Below are 17,421 nucleotides of genomic sequence, written 5' to 3'. Positions count from 1 at the left end.
TCAGATTCTCTGTTAAAACCGACTGCGAGGAAAACATACGAGGGCTATTCCGAAAGTAAGGTCCGATAGGTCGCGAAATGGAAACCACGGTAAAAATCAAAAATGTTTTATTTGCAACAGTTAGATACACCTTGCAGCTACTTATCTCCATAGTCGCCGACCCGACTTAGACGTGTATCGTAGCGTTGTACCAACTTTCCCATACCCTCGCTATAGAAGGCAGCCGCCAGTGCTCTCCGCCAATTCTCTACGCTGGCCTACGGCTCGTTGTCTTGTGCCGAAATGTTGTCTTCATAACCAGCGGTTCATGTGACCTGAGCTGAAACTCAGAGGGAGACAATTACGGGCTGTATTGTGGGTAATCTCACATTTCCATTTGAAAACGATGCAGGAGCATCTTCATTGCCCCTGCAGAATGCGTCTGAGAATTGTCTTGAAGACGAAACAGCACGACAGTTATGTAATGTTAGCTGCATAGCTTCAGGGGAAATGTCTCACCAGGCCCCCGTACTTGGCGGCAGACACTATTTTCTAGACATCTTTACGCACTCACTGCGAGCTCAGAAATGAGAAGAGCGACGTGATGCTAACTGGGGTTATACTAGAGACACTACCCAACACATCTGTGCAAAGCTTTATCGGATTTTCATAGTCGTTTCCATTTCGTGACCGATCGGACCTTACTTTCGGAATAGCCCTCGTACTTTGTGTGAAAATACAGGTTTTGTTGTCCTTCCAACAGAAGAATTAACTTATATACAAGGGCATTTGAACCATTACACAGATTGTTTCTCCTACATATATTCTTTTTCCTTATAAATAATTTCAAACTAAAATTCTATACACAGCAGTGTGCTGTATTGTTTTCTTCGTTGCATTCAGTTTTGAGAGGAATGTTGTATTTATGGTTTATCAACTTGAATAGAAATATGCTATGGAATCCGAATCATCCGAAACTTTGCAATCTTCTCCATTCACATATTAAAACTATGAGAAATACTTTCATTGAAACTACTATCTTCATAGATCCAGCATCTGGAGGAGTACCCCTTATATTAATGATCCCAAACGATCTACCCTTCCATTTCAATTGACTTTATTTTCGAATCAAAGTTTCGTTTGCAATAACAATAAACAAGGGTCAAGGACAGAGAGAGAGGGGGTATGAGAAGATGAACAGAAAGAGGGAGGGGGAGAAAACGTACACAGAGGGGAGGAAGGAGGAGATGGACACAGAGAGGGTAAACGAGCAAATGGCGTGTGACTGGGTGGGAGGAGGCGATGGACAGTGAGAGAGAGAAGAAAGAGGAGACGGACAAAGAGAGGGGGATAAGGAGATGGACAAAGAGGGGGGAGGAGATGGATATTACGACATATATACTATTCCTATGCATATTAACAATGTCAAAGCATTTCCGGGTTCGCTAGTTTAGAATAAACTTGCGTTTAAGCATAGTTTATTCATCTAACGCAAACTCAGGCTTCTGGTTCAGACTGTTCAATATTTCAGTTTATTGGAGGATGTCAACGATACGTCCTTTACGATAATGGTGGAGGATGGTTAGATTTTTATTAATATCAGTTACTGAATGTTTACGGGCCTTAAGTTAGCTGTTTAAAGCAGATTTTGGATTGCTTAGATCCCGATGTTATTTAAACCTGAAAGCACACCTCCATGGTGTGTCACCTAAGTATTGGCGGTCACAGTTCTCACACTTAATTTTACAGATGCCCGATTGTGCGTATGGCTTTTTGTTATTGGTTTCTAACCTTCTGAATTGAAGGCTCATTTGGTTTGGCGTATGGAAAGTTGGTGGCATGGCAGTAGACTAATCCTGCAGCGGATAGCCTGTTACAAAATGCAAATAAATAGCTGTAGTGATTTTATGTTGTAGCGCGATCTTCTGAAGTCATCGATCGATAGCTCATTTATAAAGCCCTCTCCTCAACTAGACGTCCACTGGGTGGCCAGGGGGGGCTTTTTTACACGAATCATGATTTATGTTCCATCGGACAAATGGCCTTTGACGTGTACGGCCCTGTAACAATCGTTCGAAAGGTCTAGGCCGGAAGAGGGAGCTGGGGAATGTTTTCATGGCATTCCCTTGGTGATCTCGTCACTGTGGAAGGCACAGCGGATCCACACAATTATCCCTGGGGACCATTTCCTCCTCCACACGCAATCTGTTTTTTCCTCGGCATCATGGCATCTATCTGCAGGACAACGCAGCGTGTCACACCACTCGCCGTCTACGCACGTAGCTCGGAGAGCACCAGGATGAGCTGACCGAACTTCCCTGGCCACCAAACTCCCCAGATTTAAACGCAGTGCAGAATCTGAAAGAGAGTCTCGATCTGTTCTCTCTATGGATCGTCAGCCAAGAAACCTAGCGCAGCTGACCACGGCACTGGAGTCGGCATGACTCCACATTCCTGACAGTACGTTCCAGAACTTCATTGACTCTCTTCCTGTATGTCTGCACTGCAAAAGTTGGCTAATCAGGCCTTTGACTGGTGATCACATTGGTGTGACTGGACCGTGCACTTCGCAATTTAGGATACATTATTTCTTCCCACGGTTTTCTATTCATTCAAAATCTCCTTACCTCTCTCGTCTCTAAGTTGGAGGGGGGGAGCTGGGAGGAGGGGAGGAGTTTGAGGGAGTGGGTGAGGCACGACGCTTGATCGTCTCTGGAACTTAACAGTCCGAGTTTCTCAGGCTGGACAGCAGACCCCCACCCCCACCATGCCAGGTGCCACGACTGGTATGAACTGCTACAAAAAGACTACAGTTTTCAGTTTTCTTGCAAACTGTTGTCATCCTGTTGGTGTACCTTACACAGGGACTGGTAGCAGGTTTCAGTTGGTTGTAAAGTGAGCGTGTGTGTTGGTGTTTGCAGGCTGGAGTCGCGGCACCGGGAGTGGATCCTGCAGCGACAGCGCGAGCTGGGCTGGTCGGAGGAGGCGGTGTCGGGCCTCGAGGAGCTGCTGGACAGGGGGGACGCCCTGGTGGTGGCGCCGACGCCGCTGCGGCCCTTCAGCAGGGGGCGCGTGCTGCTGCGGGGCGCCGACCCCACGCTGCCGCCGCGCATCCAGCCCAGCTACCTGCAAGACCCCAGGGACGTCGACACCATGCTCGCGGGTATCAGGTACCGAAGCATTGCATCACCGGTGTGGCATTGAAAAGAGCTCAACAATCATCTGGCATGCCTTCTGTCCGCAAAACAAGGGTGTCTCCGCGAGTCCATCCATAAAGATGGACTTTTATACAGGATGGTTGCTGGACCCCGGCTGTTTAATACAAAATGTCAAATCAAGACCTTCAGTCGTCTAAATGTCCAATTTTATTTTGTTTGAGCTACGTTTCAGCCGTACGCCCCTGACTCACCTGTAGGAAGCATGGGTTATTTTGCTTCCAAGGCAGCTGAATTAATTAACGTCATCTACTTTGCGATCACTAATTTTGACGATCAGTTTCTTGATATTCTCATTTCGCCTACTCCTCATTACTTTCGTCTGTCTCCGGTGTACCCCCAATACACATTCTGAACTCAAGAAGACTGTTCGTTCATTTCGACAAGTCTTGCAATTCTTCTTCACCTTCACTAAGGTCAGGAATACTACGGTGAATCTTGCCACTGAAAACCTTTCATCCTCAATTTCACTCCTACTCTTAAACCTATCTTCCGTTCCCGTCATTCCTTCTTCGGTGTATACATTGAACCGTAAGACCGAACGAGTGCACCCCTTTTTAATGCGAGCACTTCGTTGTTGCTCTTCCAGTCTTATTGTTCCCTCTTCGTTCCTCTAATTTTATATATTACTCGTCTTTCCCTACACCTTATTCCGTTATTTCTCAGAGTTTCGAACATTTTGCGCCATTTCAGATTGCCGAACGCTTTTCATGGGTCGACAAATGTCCGAAGGAACATTGCATCGAAATTTACAGAGTGTCAAACACAGGCACTGCACTAACATATTTCATGCCAAAGCCAAGGCAGTCTGACGAGAATACTAAAAAATGAGTCTCTCCCTGTGCAGTAATCACATAATTGTGTCACACGGGACTTACGAAAGTCTGGGTGCGTATGAATCGTACTCGGATAACCGAATCTCTCAAGGCGACTGATCGCGTAAAGCGGGAAGCCGGGTTCGAGTACCGGTCCGCCATAATTGTTTCCAGTAAACTGCATAGCTGTGATGGTACCGTATTTGCGATTTGCGAATACATTTCGTGATACTTTAATTTTAGCATAACAATCCTACTGAAACCAGGACATCTAACGATGATGATGATTATGATGATGATGGTGGTGCTGGTGATGAAACTACGACAATTATGTAGCATCCAGTTCTACATGTCCTTCCATAAGCCTTGCTCTTAAAATTGCTCATTCTGCGCCGCAACACCTCAAATGAGACATTATGAATTTTGGTATTGAATTTGTCGTTTCAGCTCATCCGACGTTCTTCTCCGATCTCGTAGATTCGACCCTTATGGCCGCACACGAAAGTCAACAAATGAACCAATCCGGCGGTCTTTAAGATAAAGAAATGCAGAGGAGCACACTGAATTTTGAGAAAACTCATTACCGAAGAATTATCGCGCAAATAATACATTTTCTACAGTTTTATTGCATTCGATAGGTGCGTGGGTAATACATGCAGAGCCCTATTTATGCAGTGTGTAAAAATGTATTATCGGCATCCTGCAATCTTACGGACAGAATTTCGTCTAGATCACAATTTCTTTTATTATTTTGTTCTAATTAAGAAGCTTGTTGGCAATACCTACCATAAGGTCAGAGGAAAACGAGTAAGGACATAAAGTAAAATAACACAATGTACAAGACTGGTTCCCACAAGGCATGGTAATGAAAATCATAAAAATAATGAAACATTGAATATCATTATGACTAAAAAGAGAGTCATTAGATAGGTCATACTCTTCTCTATTTCTTTCAAAGGAAACTTTGTTACGCATCCTTAGCTGACACTATTTCAGTAAATAGCTCATCCAGAGTTACGCTATATTACTCTTTCCATTTAATTACACCTAGTATCAAGGAGGAAGTCTCATTTTCGATTTCTGACGCTAGTGGAAACGAGACAGAAGTTGTCTTCTTATTAATTTGCATATATAGGAGTCATATATAATAATTCCAACTCCAAAGCCGGAGGTGCTGACAGCTGGGAATACTAAAGAACCAGCAGTGGATAAGTCATACTTGTAAAATGCCGTCTCGAATAATTTACAGAAGAATCGAAAAACTGAAAGAAGTCGATCATGAGTCAGGTTACTTAGGGTTCAAGAGAAATGTAGGAACGCCGAGGCAATGCTGATACAAGAAGATAAATTGAAGAAAGATGCGCATGCATTTACAGAATTTAAAGATTTAGAGGAGGCTTTTGGCAATTTTAACGGGAATACAGTCTTTGAAATTCTGAAGGTAGCAGGGATAAAATACAGAAACCAAATGGTAGTTATCAGAGTCGAAGGACTGGAAAGCATAAACAACAGAGTCTTTGCCTATGCCTGATGTTATTCAATCTGTACGAAAACAAGCTTTAAAGTAAATGAGACAGTAATTGCAGAAATGAGTTTGCCGGCCGTTGTGTCCGAGCGGTTCTAGGCGCTTCAGTCTGTAACCGCCCGACCGCTACGGTCGCAGGTTCGAGTCCTGTTTCGGGCAAGGATGTGTGTGATATCCATAGGTTAGTTAGATTTAAGAAGTTCTAGGGCACTGATGACCTCAGATGTTAAGTCCCATAGTGCTCAGAGCCATCTGAGCCAGTAATGAGTTTTGCTATTTGAGTTGCAAAACAACTGATAAAAGTGGAAGTAGACAGGGTGTAAAACGCAGACTGGCAGTAGCAACAAAAAGATTCCAAGAAAAAAATTGCTCTCAAGACAAATTTAGATGTTAGAAAATCTTTCCAGAAGGCATTTATTTGTATTTTAGCGCTGTAAGAAAGTGAAATTTGGATGATAAACAATTCAGACAAGAAGAGACTAAAATTTTACGAAATGTGGTGCTACAGAAGAATGCTGAAAATTTTATGGCCAGAGAGAATAACTACTGATGTGGTATTGGTCTTATATGGAGAAAAAAGAGATATGTGGCACAATTTGAATAAAATAACGGATCACTTGATACGGCACATTCCATGGCGCCAAATTACAACACCAGGAGTCACATTATACAGTCAATATCAACGTATGATCTCGCGAAGATTTGTGCTAAAGCATTCTGCTAGAAGTCTGTCTACTATCGTTCCATTTAAGTCAATTCATTCAAAACCAATTCTCAAGAAGTGGTTCTAAGACTGTCATTATTATTATTAATAAATTATTGAATGAGATTTTCTCCGTGCAGCGGAGTGTGCGCTGATATGAAACTTCCTGGCAGATTAAAACTGTGTAGCGGACCGAGACTCGAACTCGGGACCTTTGCCGTTCGCGGGCAAGTGCTCCACCAAGTGATCTATACAAGCACGACACACAACCCGTCCCCACAGCTTCAATTCTGCCAGGCAAAGGTCCCGAGTTCGAGTCTCGGTACGGCACACAGTTTTAAGCTGCCAGGAAGTTTCGATACGTTGATTTAACATCTCACCAACTGTGACATAATCGCGTGTACAAACAGTGATCCAGTACTGTAAAATGCTTTTTTATTCCCGTCTCTGATCACAAATGAATTCTTTAGATGATGCATTTCATTTCGTGGTGGATGGATAACCATTGCTTCGGATTAAGCGCTCAAACTAAGGTATTAAGTAACTTCACACATGCTTACAAGCGTAAGTCTAGCTTCTGTTCAAAATGGATTATTCATGTCACCAAGTACTTTAATTATATCCAGCAGATGTGTGATGTCATGCCTACTTACTAAGGACTCAAACATTAGAACAATACTCTAGGACTGGTCGCACTACTGTCGTGGATGTGATTTTGTTTTGTAGCGCATTGCATTTCATCAGAATGCTTCCAACAAATCTATGTCTTCCATTTGTCTTCTCTAATACTGATTTTTCTCAATTGTCCCATTTCATATCGTTTCCTAGTGTTACCGACAGATTTTTATACGAAGGTATATGCTTGAAATGTTCACCACTGATCTTGTAATCAGATACTGTAGAGTGCTTTCCATTTGTTACAGACATTATCTTACATTTATACCCGTCTGACATCGCAAACGTTTCCTAGTACTTACATAATTATGGAAGATAACTCCTACATTGTCAGTTTGATATCTTTATTAAAAATATTACTACCGTAAACAACACACAGGTATATCGCAAAGGTTGATTCGCTGTAATGATGCTGCATACTACGAAGTGTGGCGAACGCTTTTCTGACTTACATTCTCAGATTATGTTCTGACGATCATGGAGCAGGACTTCATGACGTCCCTGTTCGTTGATTCCTGAATGGTTTCAAAACAGCGCAACATCGCTTGTTCGACCCTGAGGCAAACAGTATTTTAATGGTTGCCGTTCAGTCGGCACTTCTGCACCTTACGTTTGTTTTTCTGTTATTCTGAGGAGCCCCCTACCCTCAACTGCAGCTGTGTGTGGGCGTTCGCAGAACGTCGGCTAATTATCGCACCGCTCGTTACTTCCGCTAATCCTGATGCCGTAGCTCGGATTTCAACCTTTAGAATCCCAAACTGCGTGAACTTCCAGTATAAAAAGTGCGTTAGCAGAAATCGTTTTCTCGTTTAGTCGTGAGGGAACCAAAAACAAGCAGGAAGCGAAGCGTATTTTAAACTTTGCCCGAACAGCACTAGAATTTGTTCAAACAGCAGAATTGGTTGGGCGAATGCGATGATGTGAGTATCAAATGGAACTGTGTGCACAAACGGCTGAAGGCAAAATATTAATAGAAACTCTAGATTAAAAAATGGAAGACATATGATTCACACCTTCATAATCTACCAGAGTTTTTGAAATTCTGCGCTAAGCATTTTTGTAACGATTTTTATATTACCAGTTACATTTTTCACTTGCACAGCGTTCTTAGAGAAGGCCAGTTTTCTCGTTATTATCTACAATAGTCACTTTCCTCTTTCACAAGTGCACAACATCAGTATTGCAGTTCACTTAACATCCTCTTATAACAACCCTACCACAACAAAGGTCAGCATTTAATAACGATTGTGGTGTTGCTCACGCTGCTAAATACTGCATTTTCGGGCAACAACAGTCATATTATGTGGCAGGTGTCATTAGAGCACAGTTAATAAAGTCATTTCATGCAATAATCAAAAAACTAGGCACTCATCTTTTTGTGTTTCCCACGCTGGTATCGTCGTAAAATCATGGCTCAATCGTTGAAAATCTTGGTGCTGCTATATTCAAAAGTTTTGTAGATGCGCTTCTCAAACCATTCTTGGAGATTACACTTTTGTTGAAAACATCTCTCTCACAGTCACTGTTAAAGTTCACATTTTATAAGTGAACTACGTTATGCGTCTTACCAACATGACGTCCAACACTTGACTTTCTCAAGGTCCGACTCTCTGACAATTCAACAACTAACTAATAATCGCTTACGCGCCCAAAAGTCAGAGTTACAAGTACGTCAAAGATCATAGTGACAAAAGAAAGAATACACATAAGAATAATATCATTGTAATATAAACATATCGATGTATCAAAAGTGAAATCAAATCTGAATGTTGTCTCAGAAATATGTTAAGTAGTTAACAGAAATACAGAAGAATATTACTGGTATCGAGAGGTTCAGGTGAGGTACCATAATGGTTACGTAATTCAAGTACCATTACACTCTGCACTACCCCATACTCCAGTGATGTTATGATAAATGTGCAAACAAAACGATTCTAGTTTCAGTTTTAATTTTTCTTGGCCTCTATTTCCATGATATCACTTCCAAACTAGTCGAATACTGTCACGACTACGTTAAAAGACCCGTAAATCCCTTATCATTATAGTAGACATCCAACAACAACGAAACAATTTTTGGCCATTTATTCAGACGTTACGTTTATTCGAGCTATCAGTTTGCATCTGTTCTTTAGATGCTGAAGAAAGGTCGCACACCCACCCACACACACACACACACACACGTCTTCCGTAAATTTGACAATATTAATACGTTTAGAATTTTGCAATGTCTTTCAGCTTAATGAAACAGTATAATCTAACAACGAACCACTGACCTCAGTGTAATGGTGCGTCTTGCGTGCTTCGATACAGACAGCCAGACTATTAGATCACTTAGTCTTGAGAAGAGAGATATGTAGACGGTAGTTAATTGTAATGAGAATTAGTGAAGTGAGGTGGCAGGAAGAACAGCATTTCTAGTCAAGTGAATGCAGGGTCATCAACACAAACAGTATAAAACTGACAATTCCCTGTTTACTTCTATTTCAAAATTTCTCCTTGCTTTCCTCCACAGTGTACTCATGTACAGATTGTATAACATCGAGGTTATGTCACAAAGCTGTCTCGCTCCTTTCTCAACCACTGCTTGACTTTCACGCCCTTCGACCCTTATAATTGCCGTCTGTTTTCTACACAAGTCATAAATAACTTTTCGCTCCCTGTATTTTTACCCCTGCAACCTCCAGAAATATAAATAGTGCATTCCCGTCAACACTGTCAAAGTTCTTTTCCAAATATAAAAATACTATAAATGTAGGTTCGCGTTTCCTTTCCTGTTTTACAATAGCTGTCTTAAAAACTTCCGTTGTTAAATTCTACAACATCGTTAGTTAAGAAACAATACTCAAAACAAGTACATAAATATAAACTTCTGAAAAGGGGATGATAGGCATCTTGAAATTCGCCGGCCGCTGTGACCGAGCGGTTCTAGGCGCTTCAGTCCGGAACCGCACTGCTGCTGCGGTCGCAGGTTCGAATCTTGCCTCGGGCATGGATGTGTGTGATGTCCTTAGATTAGTTGGGTTTAAGTAGTTCTAAGTCAAGGGGACTGATGACCTCATATGTTAAGTCCCATAGTGCTCAGAGCCATTTGACTGGGTGTTGTGTGATGTCCTTAGGTTAGTTAGGTTTAAGTAGTTCTGAGTTCTAGGGGACTGATGACCATAGATGTTAAGTCCCATAGTGCTCAGAGCCATTTGAACATTTTATTTTTTTTTTAATTTTATCATGGGAAAACAAAAGCCTATAAGAGCAACGGGTTACAGCTAGTTGCTTGTAAATTACCTCCACTTTCAATGGTTGCAGTGCTCTAATACAAGAATAACGAATAATAATTATTGTTACTGTTAATACGAGAAAGAAAAAAAAAACAAAATACGGCAATGACATAGGCAACTCCAATCGTCAAGCAGTTAGTAACTTCGCAATTTTTGGGCACAGGTAGGACATCAGGTTGTTTGAAATTTTGTGTGTTAATGCCCACTAATACCATTAGCAAGCATTTTTTAAATATTTGTCCGAAAATAGTGTTCATGGTTGATCGCAGAAATATCCGAAAATGCGTCCCGGACGGGATGCAATGCAAGCGCCTCGCTCCTCCCTCCCATTCTTCCGTGGACCAGATTGAAACCAATCTCGGTCCCGATCCGATCCGCCGGAACCAGTTGCCCGCGCGCCCTATAGTCATGAGCGGGCAGAGTCTCACGTCTCTACAGCTGCACCTTCGTTAGCCTAAAGTTTCCCAGATACAAACGTCCTTAAGTGTTGGAACAGATGAAATTCAGAGAATCGCATATCAGGTGGCCAGAGTGTATGCTGCAACAGTTCTTACTCTAAATACCCACCATGCCACTGTCAAAGTATCTTTGTTTGCAGATGTTGTCTGCCTGATGAACAATGATTTTCTTTCTTTTCAATCCAGGCTTATCCTGTGACAGCTGCTGCCAATTACAATAACAGTCACATGAAGACGGTGAGCGGCAAACGTCAAATCAGCATATTCAAATCATCCACAACCGCAAAAAGTAGATGACAGTGACACTGTCTACATTCTGAATAGAAGGAAAGATTACGCAGCGTGATTCTCATTCAGAAATAGCAAGAAAACGTTGGTTGTTGTGTGAAGACCGTGATATGCCTCGTGTAAGAAGGAGAAACATCTGCTAGCGCGTGCTAGCGTTAGACTTCGACAGCATTGTAGTCTGTCAAGCATGCGGTCTGTCGTTGCGCTACATTGCGTTAGTAGGTATCCCACGACTGTCATGCGAATATGGAATTTATGAGTTCAGGAGAGCTATACTCAACGCCATGCACATTCTCAGTGGGCCACACGACTAGCGCCCGAGAGGACGGACATAATTGTCTCTCGGCCGTGCAGAATCTTACACTCACATCGTGTACTTTACGTCAGGAAATGGGCGTGTCCTCAGCAAGACAAGTACCCACACGTGCAATACAACGACGTCTGGAGCCAGCTCGGAAGACCATTGTTGTGGCTTCCAACGATGCGGCAGCAGGGAGAGCCGCGCCAATCACACTGGGCACAGCAGCGGCACCACAGTATCTCTTCAGGCGTGTCATGGTTCTGTGTACAGTACGACGCTGGTCGTATCAGCGTGTGGCAGCTCCGAGGACACCGAATTTCACCGTATTGCGTTAATCATCGTCATACGGGTAGGATGACACTGGTTGTCGTCGGATGTATGACACGGTCACCGTTGGCTCGCTAATTTCACCAGCGGCTCATGAGTTGAATCCAGTGTACTTTCGGTTTCTTTCAATTTTCCCTTCTGCAAGTAATAACCGAGGTTCACTTGTGGTCTAAGTGTAGCGTGTTTGACTAATAATCAAAACGTCCTGGGACCCGGGTTCTAAAGACGACACTGCTTAAGTTTTGAATAAAAATCATCAGTGATGGTAGCCGAAGACTTCCGGCATAAGAAGCCATACTCGTTCTGCCAAAGGCCTTGTCAAAAAGGGCGGATAAATGGATAGAGGTCCCGGCGCTCTCTTCCTCTTGGCGTGAGATACTGCCCTTACAAGGCGAAAGACTCATGACCAAAGACATGCAGAAGGCAATGAAAACGACTGCATTAAAAACACATGTGTATACACAGGACATACGACCTGCAATTGGAAAAGTGTCATGAAGAACTCTGCATTGACAAAAAGATACCCCACTAGTCTCCCATTCTGATCTCCCGCAGGGGACTGCCAATTGGGAGGCGACATGAGAAGAAGACGGAAGAACCGACGTCGGAATGACATTCCACGAATCGGAGCATGAATGTCAGAAGTTCGAAAGTAGCAGTTAGTAAACGTGAAAAGAAAACTGCAAAGTCTCAATTTAAATGTAGTGGGTCAAAGATGTGAAATGGAAAGAAGATAAGGACTCCTAGTCAGACGAATATGGGGTAATATCAACAGCTGCAGGAAATTGTATAACACTAGTAAGATTCGATATGAACAGGAAAGTAGGGTACGAAGTGAGTTACTGTGAACAGTTCGGTGACAGAGTTATTCTCATCAGAATCGACAGCAAACCAACACCGACAACAATAGTTACGGTATCCGTGCCGAGGTCGCAAGCAGAGGATGAGGATATAGAGATATTATATGTGGATATTTGATGGGTAATTCAGTACCCGAAGGGGAATTAAATCTAGTAGTTATGGCCGACTGGAACGCGGTTGTAGGAGAGGGAATAGAACAAAGGGTTACGGGAGAATATGATCTTGGCAGTAGGAATGAGAGAGGGGAAAGACTAATTGAGTTCTGCAATGGTAATAGCGATTTCACTGTTCAAAAATCACAATAGGAAGAGGTATACACGAAAAAACCTGGAGAAACTGGAAGGTTCCAGCTAGATTATATCATGGTCAGACCGAAATTTCTATATCAGGTCCGAAGAGAAGACTGAAGTTTAAGAGAATCGTCAGAAGGACAATGTGGAAGAAAGTGAGATACTGAAGTACTGATGAATGACTAGTTTACTAAGGATGCGATAAGGAACACTACAGTTTGCAGTTCAGCTGAAAAGGAATAGACATCTCTAAAAAGTGCAATCACAGATGCTGGATAGACAGATATAGGAAGGTAACTGCGAAGAGACACTGAGTGACAAAAGGAGTATTTCAACTGATCGACGGAAAAAGGAAGTACAAAAATTTCAGGGAATTTCAGGAATACATAAATGTTAATCGCTTAGGAATTAAATAAATAGCAAGTACAGGGCAGCTAAGGCGAAATTGCGGCATAAAAAATGTGAAGAAATCGAAAAATGTCACTGTGGAATGGACTGACCGACTATAGAACAGCCAAAATAACCTTCGGGGAAATTAAAAGCAAGGGCGGTATCATTAAGAGTTCAATGGGATTCCACAGTCAAATGTAGAGGCGAGAGCGGATAGATGGGAAGAGTACACTGGGGGACGACTTGTCTGATGATGTGATAGAAGGAGAAATTGAGGTCGATATGGAAAAGATAGGAGATTCAGTATGAGAGTCAGAATTTAAAAGACCTCTGGAAGACTTGAGATAAACTGAGGCAGAAGCGATAGATAATATTCCGTCAGAACGTCTCAAGTCATTGAGGGAAACCAAACGACTGCTTAAGTTGATGTGTAGAGTCTATGAGACCAATGATGTACCATCAGTCTTTCGGAAAAATATAATTCTCGCAATTCCCGAGATAGAGAGGACAGATAAGCGTGAAAAGTATCGCATAGTCAGCATAATAGCCCATGAACACAAGCTGCTGAAAAGAATAATACAGAAGAAAGGATAAGAAAATTGAGGATCTGCTAGATGATGATAAGTTTGGCATTAGGAAAGGTAAAGGCACCAAAGAGACTGTTCTGACTTTGCGCTTAACGATGGAAGCAAGGCTGAAGAAAAATCAAGACAAGCTCATAGGATTTTTCGACCAGGAAAAAGCGTCCGACAATGTAAATACGGTGTAAGAAGTTCGAAATTCTGAGGAAAATGGAGATAAGTTACAGGGGAAGACGGTTACATGCAATACGAACAAGAACCAAGAGGGAAAAATAACACTGGAAGACCAAGATCGAAGCGCTCGGACAAAAAAGAGTGTTCAATCTACACATCGAAGAAGCAATGACGGGAGCCAAAGAAACGTTCAAGAGTTGGATTACAATTCAGGGTGAAAGGATGTCAACGATAAGATTTACTGCTGACATTGCTGTCCTCAGTGAAAATGAAGAAGAATTACAGAATCTTTTGAGTGGCATGAACAGACTAATGAGTACAGAAAATGAGTTGAGTAAACCCGAAGTGATGAGTTGTTGGATAGCCCCTGGAATACGCAACTTCGCCAAGAAAGGTTGCAGGTAACACTAAGAATGTAACTACATAAAGTTAAACGCCGAAATATAAAATTATTAGTGCTGAATGAATACTGATTTTTCTTTACTTTTATTTACAGAACTATTTATGTCTGTGATCCATCCATACTTCAGTGTATTAAAAAAATATATGTATGTGTGTATATATGTTCCACAGCTCCTCATATACCACTCGACCGATATCAACCGAACCTGGCACACGTATCATTCACTGTCTGAAAAAAATCTGAATGTGGGTAAGAATCATTTACTATCAAAGGGGTGAAGACGAAAATCGTTGTAGTCCACTACGCGCGAATACCCACACTTCAGTCATCCAATATTTGAGAATGAGAGCACTTAATGACCTGCATCAAATTTCACACATAATTTAAAAACCTCTACGAAACTTCTTCTTGCCGACAACCCCCACAAAATGATGAAAAGAAAAAATTTTAACGCTTACTACATTTTCGCTCTTCATGCAGTAAAGCTGTCCATATGAAGCACAACCTTCTAATTTATTACACCTTTACTATTAATTGTATTCGTGACACCTTTTGCATATACCACTGAATGTACCAGCAAAATTATATCATCGTACGATACACAGTTCAGGAGATACGACTTTATAAACACTGAGATGAGTGAAAAAATGCTGCAACATGCCAGACGTTTTAATTTATTACTTCTTTACTACTAATTATACTCACACGTTCGGTAAGCAGTATGTCCATATATCGCTGAATGTACTTGCAAATATATATTATTGTACGATGCATAGTTCAGAAGATATGACGCTAAATACTGAGATGCGAGACAAATTGCTGCATCAAGTGTGGCGTTTTAATTTATTACTTCTTTACTATTGTTTCTATTCACAACACATTTCGCAGTCAGTATCCATAAACCTGGGATACATACTGCTTACTATTAGGAAAGAAATAATTGCGGGGGGGGGGGGGGGGTAAAAACCGTCAGCCTCTTACTTGGGTGAGCATGGTAATGTGGAGAGGGGGAAGGGGGGCGGGGAGGGGGAAGGAGATGGACAGCAAGGGGAAAGGAGGAAATGGACACTGATAGGCATAGATAGAGAAGGGAAAGAGGAGGAGATGAGCAGGGATAGGGGGAAGGAGGAGATGGCAGAGAGAGAAGAGGGCAAGGAAATGGACGGAGAAAGGGAGCAGCAAGAGATGGACAAACAGAGGAGGGAGGAGATGAATGAAAGGGGGGAGGGGGGAGGGCGAAGGTGGTGGACAGAACGGGAAGGATCATATGGAGAGGGGGAGGAGCAGATGAACAGAGAAACGTGTGGAGGCGGTAGACAGAGAGAGAGAAAAAGAGAGAGAGAGAGAGAGAGGGAGAGTGGAGGAGATGGACAAGAGGGGATGAAAGAAGAGATGGACTAGTTAAAGACTGAAATAACTGTATATTATCCAGTCAAGGCCACAGTGCTACAGTCGTCTCAGACGCCTTTGACCTGCCGCTAGAATTAAGCTAATTGTCTTCCGAGAAAATGCCTACCATCACCACCGGTAATCACAGGCCATTTCTGGTGAGACTTGGCGAAAAACACTATCAAAGAAGAAAGCAAGATACAGTATTTGCGGTTTTTCCCTTCCGTGGCAGGGTGTCGGGAGAGATTAGTCGGTTTCTAAGGAGAGACAACATTTCATCAGTGTTCAGGCCCCCAGAAAAAATATAACACCTCATGAGGCCTTTGAAGGACGATCTAGGGCTTAGAACGCCCAGAGTGTAGAAGATACCGCGTCATTGTAGATACGTTAGGTAAAAACCACGCAGTGTAGAGCAAAGCAAGATGCAACACGAAATGCCGGCCGCTGTGGCCGAGCGGTCCTAGGCGCTTCAGTCCGGAACTGCGCTGCTGCTACGGTCGCAGGTTCGAATTCTGCCTCCGGCATGGATGTGTGTGATTTCCTTAGGTTAGTTAGATTTCAGTGGTTCTGATGTTAAGTTCCATAGTGCTTAGAGCCATTTGACCTATTTTTTTGCAACACCAAAGGTGCTTGCGCCTGCGCTATGCGGAAAAATCCGCTGTGGCAGAACACGCTTTAGGAAATCGGCAATGAATTATGTTCTTACGATACATCTGTCAATACGAGGACAAACGGATTTTGAGATACCGCTATAAAACAAGCCACAGATATAAAAATATCTGAAAACGCCATCAATGCGACGTCGGTTCGAAGCTCAACACAGCCTGGATTCCGACCGCCGCGAGTTTGAAGGTGGGAGGGATGCGGGACGAAAACATTGAAATATTTGGCGAGAAAGCGAACACCATTCACGTCAGCTAGCAGCGCGGCTGTATAACGAAGGCGACGCGGGAATCTTTTAGCGTCTGACAATGGCCGACGAGATTTCGGTCCGAAGAACGTGGGATTCTGACCACCTGATGCATCTGCGAAACCAAAAAGATTTTACTAATACACATCGGCACGAAATCGTCCGTTCATACATAACATTTATGGCGGTGGTAAATTCCTATGGGACTAAACTGCTGAGGTCATCGGTCCCTAGGCTTACACACTACTTAATCTGACTTAAACTAACTTAAGGCTAAGGACAACCACACTCCCATGCTCGAGGGAGGACTCGAACCTCCGGCGGGGGAAGCCGCGAGAACTGTGGCAAGACACCCTAAACCGCCCGCCTACCCCGCGTTGCAAACATTTATGTTGTAAATTCATGAACAAATGACTTACTGAACTCTTGAATTTTACATTCGGCTTCAGTCTCCTCAAGTAGCTGATAATCGATTCCACAAATGAACTCCGACAGGCCCTTCAACTTTTAGCTGATCGGAAATTCGTTATCCTTTAAAATAGCTACTACAGCTCAAGCAATAGCATGTGCAGTTAGACCGTCAGCGAGAGCGCATCGCTAGCTCCTGCTACTACTAAGGCGAGTACACCGTTTGCTTCTTACATATTTTACAAACAGCAGCGACTTATTTTCAGTTATCTGTGTAATTACTAGTTTATTTTTGTAATTTCTTGCGTGTTCGAGTGCTTACTAGGTAGAACCTTTTATTTCAATAACAGTGTTTTTGTACTTATTTGCTGCGCTTAGCTTTTAAATAGTTTTTCTGGGAAAACCTAGCGTAGTTTTCGCGTCTCGTATTTCAGTGAGTGTTTCTTGATTATCA

General features: G+C 42.6%; 1 protein-coding gene across 4 annotated transcripts in view; it reads left to right on the top strand.

The window, feature by feature from the left end:
* The window catches only part of LOC126199289 (glucose dehydrogenase [FAD, quinone]-like), a 205,452-nt gene that overhangs the window by 177,562 nt on the left and 10,469 nt on the right, over positions 1 to 17,421 (top strand). For all 4 annotated transcript variants that reach the window (XM_049936108.1, XM_049936109.1, XM_049936106.1 and 1 more), the window contains one exon: positions 2,901 to 3,149. In XM_049936108.1, the coding sequence (XP_049792065.1) occupies positions 2,901 to 3,149 (249 nt within the window). The remainder of the gene's footprint in view (positions 1 to 2,900; positions 3,150 to 17,421) is intronic.

Source organism: Schistocerca nitens, chromosome 8, assembly GCF_023898315.1.
Source record: "Schistocerca nitens isolate TAMUIC-IGC-003100 chromosome 8, iqSchNite1.1, whole genome shotgun sequence".
Classification (NCBI taxonomy): Eukaryota; Metazoa; Arthropoda; class Insecta; order Orthoptera; family Acrididae; genus Schistocerca; species Schistocerca nitens.
The sequence above is the reverse complement of the archived record's forward strand: the minus strand, read 5'-3'. Positions and strand labels throughout refer to the sequence as shown.